The 21,479-nt window shown below is 37.9% G+C and overlaps 1 protein-coding gene across 2 annotated transcripts in view; it reads right to left on the bottom strand.

Moving 5' to 3' along the window:
- Positions 1-21,479, bottom strand: part of IP6K1 (inositol hexakisphosphate kinase 1) — a 58,206-nt gene that overhangs the window by 12,992 nt on the left and 23,735 nt on the right. The window contains exon 1 of one of the 2 annotated variants that reach the window (XM_006892895.1): positions 7,660-8,002. The exons of the other annotated variant lie outside the window; for it this stretch is intronic. Coding sequence (XP_006892957.1) covers positions 7,660-7,882 — 223 coding nt within the window. The 5' untranslated portion in view covers positions 7,883-8,002. Of the gene's footprint in view, positions 1-7,659; positions 8,003-21,479 lie in introns of those variants that run through there. 2 annotated transcript variants of the gene reach the window in all.

Genomic DNA, 21,479 nt, shown 5'->3' with positions numbered 1-21,479 from the left:
AACCCTTTTTAAGGACTTCCAAAGAGAAAGAATTCAAAGGACAAAACTGAAACTCAATGCAAACTTCAGAGAGCAGAAGACCCAAGGAACACAGAAGCTCATGGGGCTAATAGTGGCCAGGTAACTGAAAACAATGCATAATACCCAATGATGTGGCATGCTCAACATTCATCACTACAGCCCAATACCAGGAAGGCCAGTTATGGAAGAAACATTATCTCCTACAGTGACTCTCATGCCATTTAGGAACATTAATGCTGACATTTTGATCTTTCTTTGTACAGCTCATGGAGAATTCTATCCTTTTGGTGGTAGAATCTATGCTTGTTCACTTGGAACTGGAGAAGACAAACATTTTGAAGCAGATTAAACTTGTACTAAAAGCTCCAAAGGACAAATTTGTTTCTTGTTGCTGTTCATGAGACAGGTATTGGCTCCTTGGGTCTTCATCATTCTAATTATCCCCTTCACACTTGTTTTCAACATCAACACATTAAAGGTCTCTTATGATGATAAAGTTGGCAGTGAATTTATCTCTACAGGGGCCAAGAAAATCACCAACCCACACCACCTCCGTACAGAAGAAAACTGATTGTAATTCCAATTTGACTTTTGATGCTATCACTGCAAGTAGAAAGAATCTTTTTACTTTAAAGGCAAATTCTCCTGTTGGGAGTTTCCTAAATCATCAAGGAGCTCTGTTAGTTTCATTTCTTCCTTGTGGCTAATCTGTCATCTGTCATTCAAGATGCTTATGAAATTAGAGTAAAAAACAAATTTTTTCTTTTTAAAGATGACTAGTACTGACTGATCAGCAATTTAAGACCTGAGTCAAACTATTCCAAGAAAATACATTTTTCTGGGCTTCTCTAAATCTGTGAAATAAATGGATGCAGCTGTTTTAAACCCACTTCATACTGAGACTTACTTTGTTCTAGAGGAATGATGAGAGGACACATATATATTCTTGATAGTGGTTACCCAAAATTGAGAACCAAAACTTAACAGGAATTGGGCCTAAAACCAATGCAGTCATCTACTTTAAAGGATTCTTTCTCCAAGAATATGAACAAGTTAAATACGACATCCTATCATGTCACTACAAGACTGAAAAGCAATAGTGTGGTTAGTGTGGTTGGTTTTGTGGCACTTATTACAACTTACAATGACCCTATGAACAACGTATCTGAACAGTGTCCTTTCATCCTCACAATCTCCAACATGTTCAAGTCCACTGTTACAGTTAGTGTGTCAAGTGATCTTGTTGAGGATCTTCCTCTACCTTTCCCAGCATAATGTCATTTTCTAAAGGCTGGCGCCCCTCCTGACAATATGCCCACAGTGTATGAGACAAAGTTTCATCATCTTTGCTTCCAAGGAGCAACTAGATTTAACTTCCTCCAAGCCAGACTTGTTCTTTTTGTAGACCATGAGATATTCTCTATTCAACAACTCTACAATTAAATGGGATCATACTTCTTCAGTTTTCCTTACTGATTGCCTAACTTCCTGATGCCTAAGAAGCAAATGAAAATATCAAGTGTTGGACCAAGCACACCTTAGTCTTTAAACTGACACCATTGCTCTTTTGAACTTTTATGACAGCAGATTTTCCCAATCATCTTTTGATTCTTGACTTTTACGACCATGAATGCTGAATGTTGATTGAAGTAAAATGAAATCGCCAACAGCTTTAATCTTTTCTCCATCTGTCATATTGTTGTCTACTGGTTCAGTTGCAGTCTTGAAGCTTCTGTAATAAGTGTTTCAAGTCCTCCCTCATTTTCTGTAAAAGCTGTGCCAGCTGCATAATGCAGGCTGTTAATGAGTCTTCCTCCAATCCTGATGTCATATTCTTCTTCATATAGTACAGCTTCTCAAAAACATTTGTTCATTTGCAGGTTGAATAGGTATATAGAAATATAACCCTGAAGCACACTGTTCCTCATTTCAAACCATGCAGTGTTCCCTTGTTCTGTTTGGACAACTGTTTCTTGGTTTATGTATAGGTTTCTCATAAGCACAAGTAAGTGTTTGGGGAGTCCCATTCTTCACAATGTTATTAATAATATTTGAGTGTTAAGGATGTTATTATTAATGGTGTATATTAACTCACTTCAGGTTAGTAAGTGTTTATTCTATACTTGCTTTGGACCCAGTAATAGTGTGCAGAACACAAGAAGGCAAATTTTAGAAGTTACAGATACACAATAATAAAAACAACATATTTTAAAATTTTTAGGACATGGTGATTTCATTATCAATTTTTGACTCTGAATCTGAAAATTAGAAAACTTGAAAAACAGAAAAAATACTTAGTTCATTAGACTAATTCTCTCTCTCATCTACAATTAAAGAGGTTCTACAACCAGGAAACGTTTTGACAAGAATATAATTTTAATTTTTGAAAAGAATAAAGACAATGTACTTAGAAGTATAAAAATTACAATTATGGTAAATATTTAAATAGTAGCATGTAACTTTTTTCTGTTGGTGTTGAATTAATATTCGAAAGTATATATTTTCTCAAATAGATTCTTTGAAATAGCAAACAAATGGAGCTGAGAAAACTGGATTTTCACATGCAGGAGCATGACCCAAGATCCATACTTCACACAGAAATCAATTAAAAATGGACCAAGGGCCTAAAAGGTTCAAGGACTTGAACAATGAAACTAACTTTTTTTGGTATAAAATGAAAGTGCAAGTCTGGTGGACGGTTCCTCATTTTTAACAATGGCCTATCAGCTATGATCACAAAGGCACAAGCAGCAAGAAATACAACTGATGAAAACACATTAAAGTGAAATTAATTTGTTAAAGAATTTTATCAACAAAGAGAAAAGACAGCTTACAGATTGGGAGAAATTTCCAGAAACCACACATCCACTGTATGAGAAGCTGGACAATACAAAGAAGAATAAGGCACTATGACTGAAAGAAGATTCATTATAGAGACATTTGGATACCCCAACTCTGCCTGCCAAAAATAAAGACAACTTGCAGTGTTTACTGATAAAAGTAAAAGACTGTAGCCTTCAATAAGGATTACCATGAAAGTGAGGAAAATTAAAATTGTCACAACATTGAGAAAAATGGTATAGAAATTGGAGCTGCAGCTGAATTTTGGCCAAAGAACCACTTGAACAGCCATCACTTATGTTACTGAAGACCTGCATGCTGCTGTGACATTGAAGAGATCTTTGCAGAGCTTTCAGATACTGCAAGACTGAGCAGCTGTCTGTTCCACCGTGCACAAGGTCACTATGAGAGAATAGCAGCTGAAAGCAAGAATGCAAAGGACATCAATTGATTTTCAAAAGCAACACCTTTTATATGGAATTTATTCCAGGGACAGAAGATCTGTTTTAACATATGAAAATCAAACAATCATGGTATATTTTCCTACACTGTTGGATTTTATTTACTAAAATGTTATTTAAAAATTTTCTATTTAGGTTCATGAGAGATGAATGATTTGTTGTTTCCCTGAAATTTCTTTTCTATATCCAGTATCAGTGGAATACTGGCCTTAGAGAAGGAGGTTAAAAGTTATTTCTTCTTTTAATCCTTTCTGAAAAATCTGATATTATTTCATCTTTAAATATCTGATAGAATTTATCAATAAAAAATATTATCATAATATAAAACCACTATTATAAAAATGTAAGGAGAGAATTTATACAACATCAATTCTGGAGGATTAACAGGCATGGGCAGGAAGAGATCAATAAATAGGTTAAGTTGGTGAATGAACAGGCAGTAATAAAGGGGTGATTAAACAATTAATTATGCTAATAAATTATAATTGATGGCATAAAACAAAATATCCATGAATCATTTATTGAAAAACCAGTATGATTTAGAAACATTTACTCAAATAAATTAAAAAAACCCATAACCAAAACTGAAGCTTTTACAGGATTTCATTTTACTGGGATCAACAATCAAGACCTACAGAAGCAGAGATCAAGATCAAACGATGTGGGGGAGCTCTGGTGGCCTAGTGGCAAGAAGCTGCACTGCAATCCCAGAGGTACACAGTTCAAATCCACCAGATGCTCTGCCGGAGAAGGAGGAGCAATATCCTTCTGTATCAGTCAGATAGGATTTGACGGTACACGCATACAAAATAATAAAAAAACAATTTTTTTTAAAAAAAAAAGATCAAACGATGTAGCACTGGGTAAATCTGTGCAAAAATATCTTTAAGAATGTATGTATGTATGTATGTATTTATTATTTGCGTGTGTGTACTGTCAAATCAGATCTGACTGGTACAGGAGATTGTCCCTCCTTCTCCAGCAGAGCATCTGGTGGATTTGAACTGCATACCTTATGGGACTGCAGTGCAGCTTCTTGCTCTTTAAGAATTTAAAAGTAAAGATTAATTTCAATTACCCACATAATGGTATTTTCAATTGTCTCATATATATGGGAAAGCTGGATAATGAATAAGAAAGACTGAAGAAAAAGGAATACCATTCAAATTGCAGTGGTGGTGAAGAATACTAAATATAGTATGGCTTGCCAGAAAAACCAAATAAATTAATCTTGAAAGCAGCCAGAATATGCTCCTTGGAAGCGAGGATGGTTCGATTTCATCTGACTTGCCACCAGAGAGAATCAAACCTGGCAAAAAGACATCTTAAAAAAGACAGTTAATGGCTGATGATGTGTGCATCTTTTTGTCCATCTGGGAATCCTCTATGGTCAAATGTCTATTCAAGCAAAAGATCAACAAATATTTGCCCATTTTTAATTGTACTATCTTTCTGTTGTTTTTATATACTCTAGATATTAGATCTTTATCAGCTGTTTGATCCTGATCCTTATTATGTTGCCAATTACTGTTAGCTCAGTGACTTTATATGCAAGAGAATGAAACACTGTTTAGTCATTTACCAGTCTCATAACTGCTGCTGTATTTGAGTCCACTGTGGCTGTCACTATGTCAGTCTATCCCGTTGAAGAGTTCTTTATTTTTCAATGATCCCCTCTGTTTGGAAGATGAAAAATTAAAACCACAATGATATATGCTATCTTCTCTTCATTAGAGAAACATTCTAGATGCAAAAAATGCAAATAAAAACCTCAAAAATAAAAAACAAACCACCCAGAAAACAACAGGCACTGGAAAAGTTACAGAGAAACACCAACTTCCATTCATTGTTGGTGAGATCACAAAATGGTCAGTCAATATGGAGAACTGTTTGGCATTTCCTCAAGAAACTGAATATAGAAGTATATAAAAGATTGACTCAATTTTGATCTTAGGTATATACCCCAAAGAAGTGAGAAGTAGGAATGCAAATAGAAAGTTGTTCAACAGTGATATCTGCAGTACTTTTCAGAACAGTCAAAAGAAAGGTGGAAATAATTAAAATGTCATCAATATATGAATGAATAAACATTCATGGTATACAACAGAATATTATTTGGTTATAAAGAGAAATGAAGTGTCCTGAAGCATGCCACCACATGGATGGTGAACCTAGAAAACATAAGTCACAAAAGAACAAATATTGTATCTCACTTAGAAGAAACACATAAATACAAAAAAGCTAAGGATTAGTGGTGATCTAGAGTGGGGAAAAAGAAAGAATCTCTGCTTCGGAAATAACTTAGACTTATGGTAACTCAATCGAACCCAACATATTTTTAATTATGCGATTCTCATTCTTCTCAATGTTAGCCATAATTTGTTATGAACTATACAGTCAAAAACCTTTGTACAGTTAATAAAACACAAGTAAACATCTTTCTGGTAGTCTCTGTTTTCATTCAAGATCCATTTGACATCTGTAATGACATCCTTTGTGCTACAGCCTCTTCTTAATAAAACTTGAATTTCTGGCAGATCCTTGTTGATGTACTGTTCCAACTGTTTTGCTGTTATTGTTATTGGTGCTTTTCCCCACTACTTCATTTTTACTTTATATTGCTTAGCAAACCAAATTCTCATACATTGTGTATCACTGCATTTTATGCATTCACTGTATTTCAAACAATCATTCATGTAACACTGTGTTTTATAAAATTAATCATCATTGACTTAGCCTACTCTAGTAGTTTTTTCATAATCTTCAGCAAGATTTTACTTCTATATAATATTAATGGTACTGTTCAATAATTTCCACATTCTGTTGGATTACCTTTTTTTGGAATGGGAACAAACACAGGTTCTTGACAAATCTGTACAAGGACCTCTCCAAAATGTTAAAGAGCAAGGATGTCAGTTTAAAGACTAAGGTGTACCTGATCTAAACCATGACCTTTTCAATTAACTGCTTCTGCATCTGAAAGTTGGACAATGAAAAAGATGACAGAAGAAGAATCAATGTCATTGAACTGTGGTGTAGGAAAAGAGTACTAAATATCCCATGGACCATTAAAAGAACAAGCAAGTCTCTTAGAGGACATGTAAGCAGCAGGCTCCTTAGAAGCAAAGATGGTAAAACTTTGTCTCGTATACTTTGAGGAAGCACTTGGAAAAAGATATCATGCTGGGAAAAGAGCTTCAGAGGAAGAGAGGAAGCCCCTCAGCAAGAAGGACTGATGGCAGTGACTGTAACAACACGCTCAATCATATCAGAGATCGTGAGGCTGGCACAGGGTTCAGATCTTTTGTTCACAAGGTTGCTATCAATCATAATCAAATCAATGGCAACTAAGAACAACACACAATAAAGGCTGAATGACATGAAGAATGCAATTCATGTCACTGAACTGTACATGTAGAAACTGTTGAGTTGGTGATTTTGTTACATGTATTTTCACAATAAAGGGGGAAAAGTCATTGCTGTGGAGTGGGAACCAACTTGTAGATGACCCTCCAGCGGGTTTTCAGAGGCTATAAAATGCACAGAAGCATAATGTCCATCTTTTTTTCCCCCAAGATGCAGATGGCTGGTGGATTCAAACCAATGGACAAGGTGGCACCTTTGGGTTAGTAGTGTAACTCTCTACCCACTAGGCCACCAGAGCGCAACACAATCAGAGGTGATTAAATGTCTTTAAGTTATTACTAAAATACCATAGCACAGAGAGTATTTGAAAATTTAACCTTAAAATGAAAAATGTGCTTTTATACCTCAGAAAAGTACAGACGTTTAAAACAGTACCATAGATATAAAGCACACAATAATTAAAACATAAGAAACTCAATTCTGGAATATACCCATGCAGTTCTCTTCTATAAAGTAACTTATATACTTTAAAGCAAATGTCTTCCCCTCCAAAACTAGGTCCTAGTCTTCTCTAAATTTCTTACCATCACTTCACTCCCCCTCCATATATAGACACAGGTTCACAGACGTTCCTTGCCAGCCATCTCACAGCAATAACCTGGAAAGCATGCAATTCTTCCTCCTTCAGTGTCAAAAGTGCCACCCCTTTCTCTTCTAGATTGTAAGAGAAAAGAGGGGAAACAAGTTCTTCTCCATCAATGGAATTTAATGCTGTGAATTCTTCTCAGGTTTACCTACCAATGAATTCAACTGTCAAAACCTAAAGGCTTTGCTGATGTTCTTGCTTAACAAAGTAACTTAGTTGCTTTGAGAAATGGAGACCTACAATCCCATTACACAGCCAGGAAAACCGAGCCAAGAGTCTGAAGGTTCAAGGTTTCTGCTCTTGCCAAACTGGCCAGCAACTGACCTTTATACTCAGGAGTGAACTCCTTCATTTCAGGCGGAAGGGATTCATAGAAGCGTTGCTCGCGGGAGATGTGGGGTTTGCACACAGTGTGGTCGTCGTAGCGCATCATGCTGCTGTGTCCGCCCACCTGGTGGATGAAGGGCTCCAGGAGGACTCCCCGGTCTCCAGCCCGACTTGCGTTCTTGCCATACTGCCCCACTTCCATGGTTTGACAAACACACATTGCGTTGGGGGCCAGTTGCACACTGAGGGCAGAGGATGTAGCACATGGGCCACAAAAGGAAAAGTAGGTAGAAAGTTTTGGTGAGTTGAAAGCCAGTGGTCAGAGTCTGTTCAGCTTATTCTTCTGTCCTGTTGGGAAGGATGAGAGGAAAAGAAGGTATCAAAACACCTGGCAAGATTCTCCCTGAGTTTGCAAAGTGTCTGCTCTGTGAGTGAGAACAGGCACGCTGCCTTGTCCCTCCTAAGTGTATCCCCAGCATGTTAACACTGCTGGCACATAAAGGCAGTTAGTACACTTTTGCTGAATGCGGTAACTCTAGTCTCCATCATCATCTTGTGCCTAGAGCCCACCATTTTTTTTAATGTAGTTCTTAGGTCTCTCTAAGCTGTCTAGAGGATTTTATTTTAGTACTACAATATGTTACAGTCCTCCAGATGGTAACTAATTTCCCATTTACTTTGCATTCAAAGATAAAGAAAGGTTCAGAAAAAAAGAGAATCAACATAAATTCATTCTGTTCAGACTGATCATGATAACCACTATCTGACACAACTATGGAATTGTGTTCAGCATCACAGTAACTCCAAGTTGTTCAGTACAGCAAACAGACAAATGATTGCTGTTGATTTTAAAGAATATTTTTCTAAAATTAATAATTTGGCCCTCAGGCCACAGGCCCTCGTGTCCTACAGGATTTTAAAGTCATATCCTTAAAATTAATAAAATATAATTATAGAAAAAAAAAAAGTCATATCCTTGAGCAGGCCTCGGCCTCTGCCCCCAGTCAGAACAGTAACACACAACAAATAAACCCCAGAAACTTCCCTTGCCTGACTGCCACCAAGACAAGACGCCACCACAACATCAGCCAGCCAGTCAACTTCCAGAGTGGAGGGAGACTCCAAAGGCCCCAGGCTTCAGGTTAGCCCAGCCTACAACCCCACCGCCTCATCAAAGAGATTTAAAAAAAATTACAGGTAGTATAGAGAAAAATGTGAATTTCAGAACATGGAATTGTGCTCAATGTGTCTTTCTGTGTGTGAAACGCATACATAAAAATAGACCCTGTTGTCCAAACAGTACAAAGGGCTAATGCATGGTTCAAAATCAAGAACAGTGTGTGTCAAGTGTTGTATCTTTTCTCCATACCTATTCCATCTGTATGCTAAGCAAATAATTTGAGAAACTGAATAGTCTGAAATGTGAAGAATGCTGCTGCATCAAGATTGGAGAAAGACCTCAACAACCTGTGTTACACAGATGGTATACAACTTTGCTAGCTTAAGCAAAGAGGACTTCAAGCACTTACTGAAAATCAAAGGTCATAGTCTTCAGTATGGAGACAAACCAATAAGCAAACAAAAATCCTTACCACTAGGTCAAATCACAATAGATAGACAAAAGACTGACATTATCGTCAATTTAATGTTCTTTGGATCAATGGTAGCAGCAGTCAAGAAATAAAGATGTGCCCCTCTCTGCCTTCCCTGCACTAGGTACACCTGTCCTGCCACAGTCCTTCATCCCCTGAAATGTATGCCTACACCAAGTTTGTGTACATCTCTTCCCTGGACAGAAGCAACTCTCGGCTGCTGAGTTGTCCACTGTCTGCAGTGGTGCTCAAACAACAAGAGACAATGAGAGTTGAGAACTTCAGCTGCTTGACAGCCCCACTTTCTTTGATTTATTATTTATCCCTAGTCACAGCTTCTAAATCAGCACTGCCTCAAGGGATACCAATACAGTTGCCAAGGTTATTGAGGCTGGGGTTTCTACAATTAAGGTAGTTAGTTGTAGAGCTAGGATTGGGACTGTGTGTGTGAGAGCCTCATCACTGGCTATACCAGAATCCTCCTCTGAAATCAGCAGCTTTTCTACATACATCAGAGGCCATGGGGCTCTTTTGCCTGATAATGGCATTTCTGATCCTCTTTACCATGTGAAGGAGCCATTTCCATCCCCCATAGTGTGCTGGTTGTCTCCCCTCTGTGTTCCATCTACTCTATATGATCCTTTGCCTGAGTCTCCCCAGGCAGCCTGGGGAAAGTGATTGGCTTAGGTTTGAATGAAGGAAGATAAATAGTGTATTAATAAAGAGAGTTCCTGAATGGTGCAAATGGTTAAACTCTAGGCTACTAACCAAAAGAGAACAAATAGGTTTGTTCCGGAAAGGGTAAAACCAAGTTGCTCCTTAGTGGTAAGGATTTTAAAGCTCAGTCTCATTCACATATTCATGTTGCCAGGAGGGACCAGTCCTTGGAGAAAGACATTATATTTGGAAGGACAGAGGGACAGCTCAAAAGGGGAAGTCCCAGGATGAGATAGACTGACACAGTAACTGTCGTAACGGGGTTGTGTTGAAGATGGTGAGACTGGCTCAGGATAGGGCAAGGTTCAGAGCTATTGTGAGGAGGGTCATTATGAACTGCAAGCAACCTGACAGCATGTAACAACAACTAGATAGATAGATAGATTAATTAATTAATTCTGCATTGGACACATCTGCTATCTAGGATCTGTCAAGTGCTAATGAGTAAGGATGTCAGTTTCTTAAAAATTCTGGGGACCTGTTTCAAGCAATAGCTTTACTAACTGCTTCACAGACATAGGAAAGTTAGACAATGAATAAGAAGTACTGAAGAACTACTAGTATCTTTGAACTGTATTGGTGGAAAAGAGTTTTAAATATACCATGAACTGCCAAAAGAACAAACAATCTATCTTGGAGAAAATGCAACCAAGGCACTCCTTAGACGCAAAGACAGTGAAACTCTTCAGTCTTGTGTTGCCTGGACATGTCAGGAGGTGCCAGTCTTTGGAAAAGTATACAGGTCAGCAAAATAAAGATGACCCTGAGGGAGATGGATTGACACAATGATTGCAACAATGGACCTGTGTTGCAGGAGATTGTGAGGATGGCGGATAGGTCAAGGTTTTTAATCTGTGTGCACAGAGTCGCTATGAGTCATGATCAACTGGGTAACACTTAACAAAAGCTTTTTTAAAAAATTGAACTAGGTATCATATCCTCCAAATATCATCAGTTTATTCAAGAAAGGAAAAGATTCTTAAATAGAATTATCTCCAATTATAAAGACATCAAAACTCCAGTCATTTAAAAAAAAAAAGACATCAGGAATTGATTCCCTACCCCTCTAAAAATCCCTTTTAGTTATGTTAATCAACATAACTAAAAAACCTCAAATGTACTACTGCCATTGAGTTGGAACCTACTCATAGTTGTTCCTCCAGCAGGTTTTCAGGAAGCTATAAATCACATGAGGGGAAATTGCTCATCTTTTGTCCTGAGGAGCCAACTATAAGTGAAATTAAAAATTCAAATTACAAAAGAAATGCTGCCTTTGGGTTAGCAGCAAACTCCCTAAGGACTAAGACACTAGAGTCCTCTTAATTAACACAGCTCAGTTAAAGAAATTTTTCTCTTGCCTCTCAAAGTGTTCTTTGATCCCTTAAACACAACTGCAATTTCTCATTTTGCTATTTCTTAAAAAGACCTGTCCATTCCTCTTTCCAGGCAGTCACACATGTTTCAGATAAAGGCTAAGGGAGCAGACAAATTCTCCCTTCCTGTGGAACATATAAGGCATATAAATAAACACCTCAAGGATAAAGAGGACAGCAAGGAATCTAATAGTCTCAGATTGAGCCAAGTGGCCAGGAAAAATGGTAGGAGGGGCTGAAGAAGAGGAGTCACTTCTTGTGGAGTCACTGCCTAAGCTAAAGAGGAATAAACAGCAAAAAGTCAACCAAGAGCCAAATTATTCTACTAATATCACTGAACAGTTTATACAGAAATTGCCAAATGCAACTCTAGTTAGCTTGTAAACGTCAACTGAAAATTCAAAATAGTATTTTAAAAATTGATTAAGAAGAGCCAAGTTATTCTAATTTCCCCATGTCTGTGAGAGAGGTGCTTCACACAAGCAGTATTTTCAAATCCAGGGACCTACTTTGGAACTGGCTGAGCTCTAAATAGTAGTTCGTCCACAGCCGCTCCTGCTGAGCACCAATATTGTATTTTACACTCCCCTCACAAGCTGGAGAACCTCCTCTTTCCAAAGCAGTGCATTAACGTTGCCCGGATGTTAAGTTGAAGGAAAGAGATGCCCAGGCTTACCCTGCCAACCAACTCCAGCATTAAGTGTCAGAAAGCCTTTGCTCAAGTTGTTGTCATGTCACTTTCAACCCATTAACCCTCTAAGTGACTCACTGTCACCAACAGAATCATGACCACAGTGTCCATGCTATGAACACTCTTGTTCCAGGCATAACAATGGTCATCCTGAGATTCTTCCAGCCCAAAATCTAAGTAACCAAGCAGAATGCAAACCATCAAGACAGGAATCACCTTCTCTCTGTCACACTAATGTCCTGAGTAATAAAAATCACTGTTAGAATTTACTGGAGAATTCCCAGAAGTGTCATTTTTCCCAAAAAAGAGACTTATCCATTTGGCTGAAGCCAAATTTTTAATAGATCTCTTTCAGTACATTAAGCAGAATTAACGCAAATTTGTCCTGTGTAAACCATTATGATGGGCAGTGCCTAGAGGACAGGAAGCAATTTGTTTTGCAATTTCTTCTCCTGTCCTGTAGCAGTGTCAGAAAGTTGTGACAAACCAATTGTAGGGCAGGAACATAATCAAGTTATCTACTTTGGTCTCCACATTACAGAGTGCTTTCTTGTGCGGAAAACTGCAAACACCCAGGACCAGGAAGCTTGTCTATAGAGAATAGGGCTGTAGGCTCTGGGCAGAGAGAAATCTACATGGAGACCTGTGTTTTCTGTCATTCTTCTTGGAGTCTATTGATCATTATAGAAATCATAGCCAAGTTTTACGTTTCCTGTGCAGTCAGTCCCAGTAACATACTTAGGACTCATCCATCTAACTTTGCTTTCCAAGAAGCATTAAGACTCCCTCCAGGACCCTGTGGATACTGGCTTCAGAGCTGTCAAGAGGTGATTTCCTGGGTGTCAAGGAAGGTAAGAAGTAAAGGGTAATACTTGAAAGAAGTTACTTTAGTTCCTCTGTTCAGATTATGTTTAGACCCAGGATGGGTCTGGAAGAATTTATGACCTGCTCCCACAGCTTTTTCACATTGTATGAAGCTGGTGTTTATAAAAAGAGGCAATCAATTTCTCTAGTAATCTTGGAACTTTTTTCACAAAAGTGAAAAGCAACTGCCAATTAGTACTTAATTTTCCCCCCCTTTCTTGTTGTGTACCATCAAATCTAATCCAACTGGCACAGGAGGAGACTAGCCATTCTCCAGTGGAGCAGCTGGTGGATTCAAACCGGGTGCCTTCAGGATTGCAGCTCAGCTTCTTACCACTAGGCCACCAGAGATCCCTAGTACTTAATTTTTACAGTGTAATTCTTTGACATGCAAATCAGAAGTGGAATTTACCCAAATTGAAAGGTGACGGAAAATGTATTATAATCATATTTTTTCCTCCCCAGTCTTTTCTTAGACAGAAATAGGACATTTCTCTTCATTTAGACCTTAAGGAATAACTGCACATGGAAGTTGCTATGCTAGGGGAAAAAATCCTTAGGAAATAATCAGTGCTTCCTTCAAGCTCTGCTTGCAGAGTACTTATGCTCTTTTCCATGAGCCCACCATGTCTGTAATAACGGGGTTGCTATGTGGAGAGGAAATTCGGTCTTTATGTTGTATCCTTACTCACATCAAAGTGTTCAAAGCCCTTTACGTGGTTTTCTTTATTCACTGCCCAACTTTCAGACGTGTAAGAAACAACAATGGAAAAAATAATTCGACAATATATTTCATTAACGTGGGTTTCCTCTCCACTTACAGAATCATCTATAGTTTGCAGCTGAAGCAGTAAACTCTCTTGCTGGTACTGGAGTCTCCGCTGCAGTTCTTAGTATTAAAGAGATAACTGAGAAGTAATTGTCATGGATTCTGAGGGAGCTTGTCCAAGATGGTGATGAGTGGCGGGGGATTAGGGGCAAGGAGACACCAGAGGAGATTGCTGTTTTTGATCCTTTCTACTCAAGCAACCTGGAAGAACTAAGTCCTATGGTGAGAAGAGTACTGCAAATAATTTGAGGTCTGAAGGAAGAAGCCAACTGTCCCTCCTCTTCTGATTGGGTGTTCAGTCAACAGGCTCTTGACCTTGGATTCCAAGGCTTTGAAGACCAGTAGAGTGTCACTCATTTCTGTAAGGTCCTCTCTGGCCTGTGGAGCAGAAGCAAACAACTGAGGAGGGGCGACTGTGGAGGGAACAAACACCGGAAGCAACCTCCACCAATCATCTTGACCCCTGGTCCCACTGGATGCTCAAGATTCAGAGCTAACAAATGTGTCTCTTAATCGAGGTCCTCTTGAGTACCAGCCACAAGAGTAAGGTCATGGGATCCAGACAGCAGTGGGGTTCACTATAATCCCCTAATATGCTATCTATCCTTAACCATAAGCAGGATGATCACATTCTCTTCATATATATGCTAGAAGAACTACAACCAGGACTCAGGGGCCACCATCAATCTCAAGATCAACCTAGAGCTTTATACTTGTTATATCTATCTGGCCACGTCTTACATTTATGACTGCAATGATGTGCAGATGTGTAGAATTCTCCCCAAGACAGTATTTATTGTAGTATACCCCAAACCAGTCTATGATGACTGGAGAGTGGGATGAATACAATGGAATGTGCCCTACATTTGGGGGAAAAATGCCATGAGTCAGTCACTACAGGAATGACTGTATAAACAGTAGTTTGACATTCTTGTCAAGAATGACCTCATTTGTTTAGCTTCACTGAGTTTGTTCTTTTCCATAAATTGTATCAAATCATCCATTTAAGATTCTCAAAAGATGTCATTTTGTCCCCTCCATAAAAAAAATGGGAGGGGGAAAGCCAGACTAATAATAAAACTTCACAGAAAGACCTAAAAGAAGTTCTTTTCACTTACTATAAGCAAGGCTGTGTCAACTGCATAACATAGGTTGTTTATGAGTCCTTCTCTAATCCTGATGTCACATTCTTCATATAGTCCAGTCCCTTGAATTATCTGCTCACCATTTAGAATGAAAATAGATATGGAGAAAAGATACGAATTTAAAGCACACACATCCTGATTTTAAACCATACTATGTTCCCTCGATCTGTTCTAATAGCTGCTTCTTGGTCTACATATAGGTGTCACATGAGTACAAGTAAGTGTTCTGAGATCCCCATTCTTGTTAATGTTAGCCATAATTTGTTATGATCCACAAGATCAAATGTCTTTTCATAATCAATAAAGCACAAGTAAACATCTTTCTGGTATTCTCTGTTTTCAGTCAAGATCCATCTAACATCAGCAATGAGATCCATCATTCCACAATCTCTTCTGAACGCAGCTTGACTCTCTGGCAGTTCCATGTGGACTGTCCTTCCTATTCCACCTGTTTTTTAACAATCTTCAACAAGATTTTACTTGCATGTGATGCTAATGATACTGTTTGACAATCTCCACAATTTGCTGGATCACCTTTTTTTTGGAATGGGCCCAAATATGGATCACTTTCAGTTAGTTGCCTGGGTCTTCCAAATTTGCTGGCTCAGGCTAATGAACATGTCCAGGGCTTCACCTGTTGAAACAAGTCAACTGGTATCCCAACAATTCCTGGGACCTACTTTTTTGCCAATGCCTTTGCAGTTTGAATTTATTCCTTTATTACCATTGGTTTGTGACTATATGCTACTTCCTCATACGGCTCAGTGTCTAATTCTTTTTTGGTACAGTGACTCTATATATGCCTTCCATTTCTTTTGAGGATTCCTCCATCATTCAAGATTTTGCCCATAGGATATTTCAGTACTGTAACTTGAGTTTTGAACTTGTTCTTAAGTTCTTTCATTTTGAGAAATGTGTATGTTCTTCTGTTTGATCAAGTGTGTCTGAGATTGTGAGGATGGCACAGGACAGGGTTTAGATCTGTTGTTCATAGGGTGGCTATAAGTCGTACTTGACTCAATAGCATCTAACATCAACAAATAATAAATATGTTATTGTTGTGTTCCACTGAGCTGGAATCAACCCATAGCTGACCTTCCAATAGGTTTCAGAGGTAGTAAGTCACACAGGTGGATATTTCCCATCCTTGCATGGAGGAACTGGTGGGTTCAAACCATGTGCCTTTGGGATTGCAGTGTACTGTTTCTTACTACTGTTGCTGTTGTGAGGTGTTATCGAGATGAGTACAACTCTTAGTGACCCTATGAACAAGAGATCCAAACTCTGTCATCACAACATGCCTGAAGTAAGTGAAACAAAGCTTTCTCATCTTTGTCTGCAAGCAGCACTCTCGCTGTACCTTCTCCAAGACATATCTATTTGTTCTTTTGACAGTTCATGGAATATTCAGTTCTCCAACCCCACAGTTCAAAAGCATTAATTCTTCTTCTGTCAAATTATTCACTGTCCAGCTCTCAGATTCACTGAAAGTGACTGAAAAAGCAATGGTCTGAATCATGTGCTCCTTAGCCCTCAAAGAGACATCACTGCTCCTCAATAATCTGGAGATGAACCTGACTACAGGGTTTCCCAGTGCAGTATATCTCTTGACCTCCTGATTGCTGGTACCAACTGTACTGATTGTGAATTCAAGTAAGATGAAGCCGTTGACAGTTTCAATCTTTTCCTCATTTATCATAATGTCTCCTGTAAGTCCAGTGGGGAAGACTTTTGTCTTCTTGATGTTAAGATGTAATCTATATTGAAGGTTGCAGTCCTTGATCTTCTGAGGCAAATGCTTCAAGTCCTCATCACTTTCAGCGAGCAAAGTTGTGTCATCTACATAATAAAGCTTATTGATAAGTCTTCCTCCAATCCTGATGCCATATTCTTCATGGAATGCAGGTTCTTGAATAATAAGCTCAGCATACAGATTAAACAGGTATGGAGAAAGGACACAACCCTGACCAACACCTTTCCTAATGTTAAACCACACACTGTTCCTTGCTTTGTTCAGACAATAGCCTCTTGGTCTAGGTATAGGTTTCACACAAGCACAATTAAGTATTCTTGAATTTCCATTCTTCTCAATATTCGTGAGGATAGATCTGACATCAGCAATGATAACTCTGATGCCACAGCCTCTTCTAAATTCAGCTTGAACTTCTGGCAATTCTCTGAAAACTAATTAACCAAAGTAGGCAGTACTGAAAGTATCTTGTGGCAGCAGACCTCCAAGAAAACTCCATAAGGGTAGGAGAAGCAACAATTTTATAAACAATTCATAAAATGTAGTTAAGTTAAAATATATATAGGCTGGCATTTTAAATGTTAACAATACACAGTGTTGTTATGTGCCACCAAATTAGAACCAACTCATAGCTGATCACAATGCTTAGTTTAAGAGAAAAATCACCACCTGCTTAATCTGTACCTAGTTCTACCAGCAAGGCTAAAAACAGTAAGGGAAAGGATTAGCACAGGGGAGAAACTAGTCAGTGAATTTGAACCATATGCCTTTGGGATTTCAGTGAAGCTTCTTACCACTAGGCCACTGGAGCTCACTAAATAGAGATAAAAATAAAACTGTTACACTACCTCTAACAATACCCCCAATCCAAATTCCCCAAAAAACTAAGAACTTAAAGGTGCAAAAAGAAAATTTTAAGATAACTAGAAAGAAATGAAAATTCCTTTGACAATGCTGTTAACTGTCCTCAAGCTGGTTCCAACTCAGAATGATCCCATGCACAACCAGACAAGGCAATGTCCGGTCCTGTGTCATCTCCATGATTAGCTGCAGATCAAACTGTTGTGACTCATAGGGTTTTCTCTGCCTTATTTGCAAAAGTAGAACCCCAGGCCATTCTTCAAAGACAATCTTAGTCTAGAAGCTTCTCTAAAATGTGTTCAGCATCCTAACACCATGCAAGCCTCCAGTGATAGGTGGTGGCAGCAGAACATAAAATGCCTATTTTCTAGATTCAAACTCAAATCTCTACTATTAAACCACCAAATAAATAAGACAGTAAAAAAACTGAACACAATGGAAAGCAGTGATGTATTATTTTTTCAACAACTTTAGATGAGATATAATTTGTTGCTATTGTTAGTTGCCACTGTGTCACCTCCAACTCATGGTGACACAATATACAACAGAACAAACTGCTGCCCAGTCATGGAAGTCACTATGTATTCTGAGTCCTTTCAACCTACAGGTGTCCTCTTGCAGCACTCTACCAGGTAATATTCTATTGTGACTGATAGTATTTTTCATCAGCTAATTCTAAAGAGATTGCCAGGTCGTCCTGTATAATCTTAAGTCTGGAAGCTCTGTGAAAACCTGTCCACTATGGGTGAACCTACTGGTATTTGAAACACTGACGGCATAAATTCTAACCTCTTATCAAGAAGTATGTTGATAAGCAGTAGGAGGCATACCAACAACTTACTAACTGAACAGTGTAAAGGCTTTCTGTAAATTTAAAAACTTAAATGACCATCTCTCCAATTCAATTTTAGAACATTTATATCATCAAAAGATACACTGTGATCACTTGGAATCTCTTCATTCCCAGCACCTAGACACATTAAAATTAATTTTTATATGTTGTTGCTGTTATGTGTTGTCCAGTAGCTTGTGACTCATAGCGACCCTGCTCTATCCTATGCCAACTTTACTGTTTCTGACACACCTATGCTCATCCCCAGTCACTGTATCAATCCATCTCAGTGATAGTCTCCCTCTCTTTCTCTGTCCCTTCACTCTTCCGAGAAATATTTTTCTATAAGAGAATAGTATTAAAAGTCAAGCAAACTGGAAGATATTTGCAATATTTTTTAACTTTAAAAAGAAAGTAAACAAAATATATGAAGAAAAAAGCCAATGCATTAAAATAAGAAAGGGTGAAAGAATAAAAAAAATAAAAGTAAAGATTATAGTCTTACAAATCTTATGTGACAGCTCCTTCTGTCCTATAAGGTTGCTGGAAGTTGGAAGGGACTCAAGGGAACACCACAACAGCAATGAAGAAAAAAGAGGTCTACAAAGTTCTGTGTTGGTTTTTTTTTCCCCCATTAATTTTAATGAAAGTTTACAGAGACTTCTCTGTAAACTTTGAAAAGTAAAAGAAAAATTCTTTCATTGTTATACAATCCCTCCCACCAAATCCACTCCACTATGCTGCCTTCATTCTGGACTCTCCTGTCATAACAATAGTATGTAATCATATATCCCTTTTAAACAGATCTCCCCCTCATCTGTTTCAATGCAGTATACATTATTTATCCCCTTTCTCGGTCTCCCCCCAACCCCTATGTCAGTCCTCTTTTATAACAGTGGCATTATGCAGTATTTGTCTTTTTGTGACTGAGATATTTCACTAGGCATAATGTCCTCCAGGGTCACTCATTTTGTATAATATTTCATGAGTTCCTTGTTTTTCAATGCAGCATAATATAGTGTGAATATACCATAGCTTCTCTATCCATTCGTTTGTTGATGAGCACTTGGGTTGTTTTTAACTCTTTGCTATTGTGAACAAACCCACGATAAACATGGGTGTACATATATCTTCTTGGGTGGCAGCTATAGTTTCTTTATGGTATATTCCCAGTAGTGGAAGTGCTGGGTCAAATGGTATTTCTATTTGCAACTTTTTGAGAAAGTGCCATACAACCTTCCATAGTGGTTGTACCACTTTACACTCCCAGCAACAGTGAATAAGGGTTCCAGTTTCTCCACAACCTCGCCAGTATTTGTTGCTTGCTGTTCTGTTAAATTTTGCTATTCTTACTGGAGTGAAATGATATCTCATAGGTATTTTAATTTGCATCTCACTTAGAGCAAGGGATTTTGAACATTTCATGTATTTGCCATCTGAATGTCTTCTTTGGTGAAGTGTCTGTTCATATCCTGTGTCCATCTTTCAATTGGGTTATTTACCTTTACCTTGTTTTGGTGCCAAAGTTCTGTGTGTTTTTTTTTTTAAAAAAAACACCTACTAAACAAAGATGGTGGAGGGGAGAAAAGAATACAGACTTTGAAGAAGAGAACTGACTGGTTTTATTAATGAACCAGATCAAAGAATGTGTTGATCCAAATTTAGGAGACATAAAAGTTTTTTTCATTGAACAAATCTGACAATGCAAAAAAGCCTAGAAAGTGGCAACAAATGAAAGCCATGGAAGAGAAAGGAATTGTAAACAGATACGTTGTTAAACAAGGTCAGACTATTTTAAGAACAAAACAGACACTGTTTCCCCAAGAGAAAGACAATACCTTTAATCAGGCTGGCAAATACATTCAAAATGTAGTTTGGCAGGCAAGCACACCAAGAAGCTTGGTTATAATCCCATACTGTGTGGCCAGATTACCGCCCCCCCCCCTTATTGTGCACCATTAAATCAGATCTGACCTGAGTGGCACAGGAAGAGATGCTTCTCCACGGAGCATCTGGTCAATTTAGAACTGCATGCCTTTGGGATTGCAGCATAGCCAGAATACTTTTATAGCATCAGACTAACCACTGACGTGTAACCTTTTCACAATGTGATTATCAGCACCCTAAATACCTTCACATTCCACAAGCATGTTTATGAACTTCTTCAAAGTTATAGAAATCCGGTGGCCTGGTGGGCAGGTAGTTGCACTGCCAACTTCAAGGCAAACAGTTCTAATCCACCAGCTGCTTAAAGTAGAATACACTGTGAAAAAGGATTTCTAACTGATTTCAGAAATAAAGAAGCTGATAGGACATGAAAAATACAGAAACACCTTAAATACTGGGGTAGGTAAAACAGCTAAGTTGTTCTCTAACATATATAATCACATAATCAAGGCAATCTATTTTTTTCCTTAAGTCTATTCTTACCTTTACATATGAGAACAGGCATTGATATACTTTATTTGATTTATTGATATTTATTGATACTATATATATTGATTTAGATTATACTTTTAAAAAAGCATTTTTATTGTGGTTTCAATTAAAGTTTACAGAAAAGTTGGATTTTTCATTCATTCATTCATGCATTCATTCACTGTTGCACATTTTCATCCAATTCAATTTTTTGTTTAAGTATTCATTGATTGTTGTGCAAGATTATATATACTTTTGAGGGCAAAGAAAACAATCCTCCTTTCTTAAATTCCATGGATTATTTCAAGCAGATGCTCAAAAACATCTCTTCTGAGAGAAAAAAATGGAATGTTTTTGAGGTTAAATGGGTCTGCTAATTTAAGCCTGCTTTTCTAGTCTACTAAGGATGGTCAGGCACATCTCTTATTAGAAACCCGACATATGTGCATAGGCTTGAAGCAATCAAGAAGGTTTTAAACAAGGAAAGGTTTAATGATCTCTTTTGTCATTTGTCCTCAGAGATGCAATATGGATTGCACTCTTTTTTTTTCAACTGAATGTGTGATTTATTTATGGAGAAAAAGAATTAAAACAGGTTTATCCAACAAGGGAAGAAATAAGAACTCATTCATATCCTGGTTACATGTTAATCACCACAGTCTATACATTGTGGTTATGTTCAACATGTGCTCAATGATAATATGAACATCAAAGAATTGCAATTTAAAAATCACAAATCATTTGC

Source organism: Elephantulus edwardii, unplaced genomic scaffold (genome assembly GCF_000299155.1).
Source record: "Elephantulus edwardii isolate Elephantulus edwardi_28Jun2011 unplaced genomic scaffold, EleEdw1.0 scaffold00121, whole genome shotgun sequence".
Lineage (NCBI taxonomy): Eukaryota > Metazoa > Chordata > Mammalia > Macroscelidea > Macroscelididae > Elephantulus > Elephantulus edwardii.
Note: the sequence above shows the minus strand (reverse complement) of the source record. Positions and strands in the feature narration are given on the sequence as shown.